General features: G+C 35.2%; 1 protein-coding gene across 1 annotated transcript; it reads right to left on the minus strand.

The window, feature by feature from the left end:
- Positions 1-228: 228 nt before the first annotated feature.
- LOC100923001 (olfactory receptor 2B11) lies at positions 229-1206 on the minus strand. Its single transcript, XM_003770444.2, has one exon. The coding sequence runs from the start codon at positions 1183-1185 to the stop codon at positions 229-231; it is 957 nt and encodes a 318-aa protein (XP_003770492.1). The 5' UTR covers positions 1186-1206.
- Between the last annotated feature and the right edge of the window lie 3589 nt (positions 1207-4795).

Below are 4795 nucleotides of genomic sequence, written 5' to 3' on the forward strand. Positions count from 1 at the left end.
AATCTCTAAAGGTATAACTTCAGATACTGACATAACAGTAAGAAAATATTTTAAATAGGAAGTTTTTCCTTCTCTAATTTCATCACATAGGCATCAAGTACTCTGTTCTGTCACCGATCTCTTAAACTAAGTATTTTATTCCTTCTATAGAAATTCTCAACATCTTCAAAAGTTTTTTTAAACAGAAGGCAATAAATAAATTTATACTGAATATGAACTTTTTATTACTCATCTCTGAAGGAGCTTCCAAATCCTTTCCCAAAGTTTTTTCAGTGCCCCCTTTACATCTTTGTTTCTGAGGGTGTAAATGAAGGGATTCAGGGTAGGAGTGATGATGGCATAGAAGAGGGAGATAAATTTACCTTGGTCCTGAGAATAGCTAGAAGGGGGCTGAAGATACATGTAGATAGCGGGCAAATAGAAGAGGGACACCACCAACAAGTGGGAAGAGCAGGTCCCAAAAGCTTTACTTCTCCCCTTGGACGACTTGATTCTCATCACAGCCCGGGCAATGAAACCATAGGAGATAAAAATGAGGACCAGGGGCACCAGCACAAAGAAGGCTACCAGTACAGCCAATGTGGCATCATTGATGGTTGTGTTGGCACATGACAACTTAATCATAGCAGGCACCTCACAGAAGAAGTTGTTCAGCATCCGCTGCCCACAGAAAGGTAGTTGTACTGTTAACACAACTTGAACCAGAGAATTTCCAAATCCACTGAACCAGGCAGTGGCCACTAGCTGCTGACATAGTGGGTATTGCATGATGATTGAATAACGGAGTGGTTTACAGATGGCCACATATCGGTCCAGGGCCATGGAAGCCAGGACTATACATTCAGTGCAGCCTAGCCAATGGAAGATGGCATACTGCATTGTACAACCACTATAGCTGATAGTCTTCCTTGAGCTACCCATGTTAAACAGCATCTGAGGCACAGTGGTAGTGGTATAGCAAAGATCCAGAAAGGACAAGTGACTGAGGAAAACATACATAGGGCTGCTCAGCAGAGGATCCAGCTGAGACACCAATATGATGGCAATATTTCCTAGGACTGCCAGGACATAGGAAATCAGGAGAATTACAAAAAGGGGTAGCTCTAGCCATGGCCAGTCAGAGATCCCCAAAAGGAGGAAATCTCCAGCATAAGCCCCCAGTAAACTCTGGTTGTTACTTCTCATATTGCTTCATATTCTGACACCTATAAAGAATCAAGAAAACCAGAATGAAAGAAACCCAGTCCAGGAGAAATAGTTTTGCTTATTTCTGATTTATTACCTATGATTTCAACGCTAAACAAGAAGAGGACCACTCAGTAGAATCAGTAAGGAAACTTTTTTATCTAAAAAAGTTTTCTCAAAGTGTCTAGAAAATAAGGGTGCCAAAAAACCAATGCAGCTTTTATTTTATAACTAGGAACATAAAATTTTGCAAAGCACTTTAAATAACATTTTCTTTGAGCCTCACTACTATGTAATAATATAAGTGCTACAGTTATTGTTATGCCCATTTTATAAGAAATCGAGTATAAAAAAGGTTAGTAAAATTTTGTCCGTAGTCATAATTCTAGTGAGTTTTTGAAGTACAATTTAGACTAAGGTATTCTTAACATCAAGTTCAGCATTTTATCTATAATGATGCACTGCCTTCCTGGCAGCAAGCAGAGTAGCAGCGACCAAGTGTAAAATGAGGTTAAGAGTGATAGAGAAAGGACTAAAAATTTTCAGGCCTTATAGAGAAGGAGAACATAGAAACAAGAGGTGTGAAAAAGGAGGGTTAATTATTGATTCATATTTTTAGATCCTCATCAGATTATTCCCAATTGGAACACTTTCCTAATCTGTAATGCAAGTAGAGTTTCATCTCTGACTCCTGTTTTGGAAAGGAACCAGCTCTTTGGTTAAACAATACACCCTTTGTCTATCCAGATCACCAGATTTCACAGAAATCTACAACTTTAATAAAATGGCTTTTAGTTTACTGAAGATGATTTGAAGAAAACAGTCATGATTTGCTACTCAGACTACCTCATCATGTTTTCTAAGTTTTCTTCCACTTCTCTTTTACTATACTATATTAAATATATACTATACTATAAAATAGAATAGAAAATAATTGATTCTCTTTCTTTTCTGTCCCTAAGTTGAAAATCACACAAGCCTCCTCAGTGATACTGAGGATACAAAATAATTGTAATTTAGCTGTGATTATGAAATACAAGCAAAGTATTCACTCAAAATTTATTCATTCCATAAACATTTATTTATTCTTGGCTGAAGCAATTGGGGGTGAAGTGACTTGCCCAGGGTCACACAGCTAGGAAGTATTAAGTGTCTGAGGTCACATTTGAACTCAGGTCCTTCTGACTTCAGGGTTCTAGTCACTGGGCCACCTAGCTGCCCTTCCATAAACATTTATTTAGGGCCTTATGTTTGCAGAAAACTATGCTCAGTACTGGAAGAGATAGAAAATTTGAATAAAACACAATCCTGAAGAGAGCTAACAGTCTAATAGCTGAATAAAAAAACCATAAATGTCTATAATACATAATATTAAATGCATCAGAATTTTGTAAAACAGTACTATATGACACTCTGAGAGGATGTTTTATGGTAAAGATAGTATTTAAATTGAACTTTACCAGGTAGGCAGGAATTTGGCAAAAGAAAATGGGGAAAATAGTTATTCTGAGTCTAGAAAAAAAACATAAACAAAGGCTCATAAGGAGAGAAAGAGGGGATAAGGAAAGAAGAAAGGAAATAGAGTTTGGCTTGGCTAAAATGAAAAATATGGAGGAGGAAGTAATATGAGACAAAATTGGAATACTTTTCAAAGATATTTTGGTGTCCATGAGAAGGTAATGAGTTTGAACAATACAATATTGTTGATATTGTATTGCATTGTACTGTATTGATGAACAATACAATACAATTGAAGAACAATTTTTGCAAATACAATCCAAGGTTCATTACCTTCTGCTTGATGTTTGCTCTTGAGGCCTGGCTCCACTCCACTTCCCAGCATACTCCTGACCCCCCCAAAATCATTTATATCTGTCTCTACCCTACTCTTCTCTGAGAAATGCCATAATTATAGCTTGTGTATAAATTAAATCTAGCTTGTGTCTATGTTCCCACATTTATTAGTAAAAAGACCATATATTTCACATAATACTTATATTATTTTTAACATGATAGGCAAATTATGGGCATTTCCATAATACAATAAAAAAAGATAGTTACATATGAAGCTGTTAATAAGCTATTCACAGCAGCCCATAGATATTATTGAAACTATGTAAAGATCTCTGCATCACATAAATGACTGATGTATTTTGTATGATGATGACTCTATAGTCAGAATCACTTTCCATTCTTTTCTGAGGAAATGCCCTATGTATTGAACTCCCTACTGAAAAGCCTCTAATGAGGTTGCTAGACAGGTACCACTCCCCCCACCCCCATTAGACTGACACCATCAAAATAATTCAAAGAAGTCAAGTAATGCAAAAACCAGGACTATTGACTATTAGCAAGTGCCTTCTGTTTGCAGAGAACTCTGCTCAGTATTGGAAGAGAAACAAAATTTGAATAAAATAATCCCTTAGAGAGCTAACAGTCTAATACATGAATAGGAAAAAACATGAATGTCTACAATACATAATGTTAAATGCATCAGAGTTTTGTAAAACAGTACTATATGACATTCTGAGAGAATGTTTTATAGTAAAGGTAGTATTTGAGTTGAACTTTATAAAATAGGCAGGCATTTGACAAATGAAGATGGGAAAGATAGTCATTCTGTGTCTAGAAAAAAACAAAGGCTCACAAAGAGGAAAATAAAATGCTTTTTGACTAAAATGAGGAATATGGAGAAGAAAATAATATGAGGCAAGATTGGAATACTTTTCAAAGATATTTTGGTTCCCATGTTATAACTTATTACTCAAACTTTTATATTATAATTTTTCCACTTTTTCACTCTCTCAGTTTTGGCATCTGTGATTGTTACTCTTCTATATACAAGATTGGTGTTTCTCAGAAATACCTTCTCTAAAAAAAGATTGTATCCTAGAACTCAGTCTTGTAGTCACTAAATAAGTAACTAACCACTGAGGCTAGAACTGGTCAGAAAATGCACCTTCATAACTAGAAATACAGGTAAGGTATCCTATTAGGACAATGCAGTTCAATAGAGAAGAAGAGATATATTTAAGAGCTATTGCAGAAGTAGATTGTTTCTTGATTGCTCTAGCATACTTGGTCAGTCTGATGTTTCATCCCATTGAAGGGTATCTATGCTATTGATAGCAGCACTTTTGTGAAAGTAAAAATTTTTTCAGCTGCTCATCAATTGGAAGTAGTTAAACAAACTGTGGTATATGAATATAATGGAGTATTACTGTTCTGTAAGAAATCACAAATATGATGATTACAGAAAAATATAAATTGATGCAAAATGAAGTTGGCAGAGTCTAGAGTGAAAACAACATACATATTTGCTACAACATAAATGGAAAGAACAATCACTACTATATATATAAATGTATATATATATATATATATATATATATATATATATATATATATATATTTACTAGGGCAATTGGGGTTAAGCAACTTGTCCAGGGTCACTAGAAAGTGTTAAGTATCTGAGGCCAAATTTGAACTCAGCTTCTCCTGATCTCAGGGCTGGTACTCTATCCACTGCACCAACTAATTGCCCCTACAAAATAATTTTTAAAAATTGGGATTACAAAATTACAAATAATAAACCTAGCCCCAAAAAAGT

Source organism: Sarcophilus harrisii, chromosome 1 (assembly GCF_902635505.1).
Source record: "Sarcophilus harrisii chromosome 1, mSarHar1.11, whole genome shotgun sequence".
Classification (NCBI taxonomy): Eukaryota; Metazoa; Chordata; class Mammalia; order Dasyuromorphia; family Dasyuridae; genus Sarcophilus; species Sarcophilus harrisii.

Coding starts and splice junctions, on each gene's coding strand:
- LOC100923001 (XM_003770444.2), bottom strand. CDS start 1,185: ATGAGAAGTAACAACCAGAGTTTACTGGGGGCTTATGCTGGAGATTTC.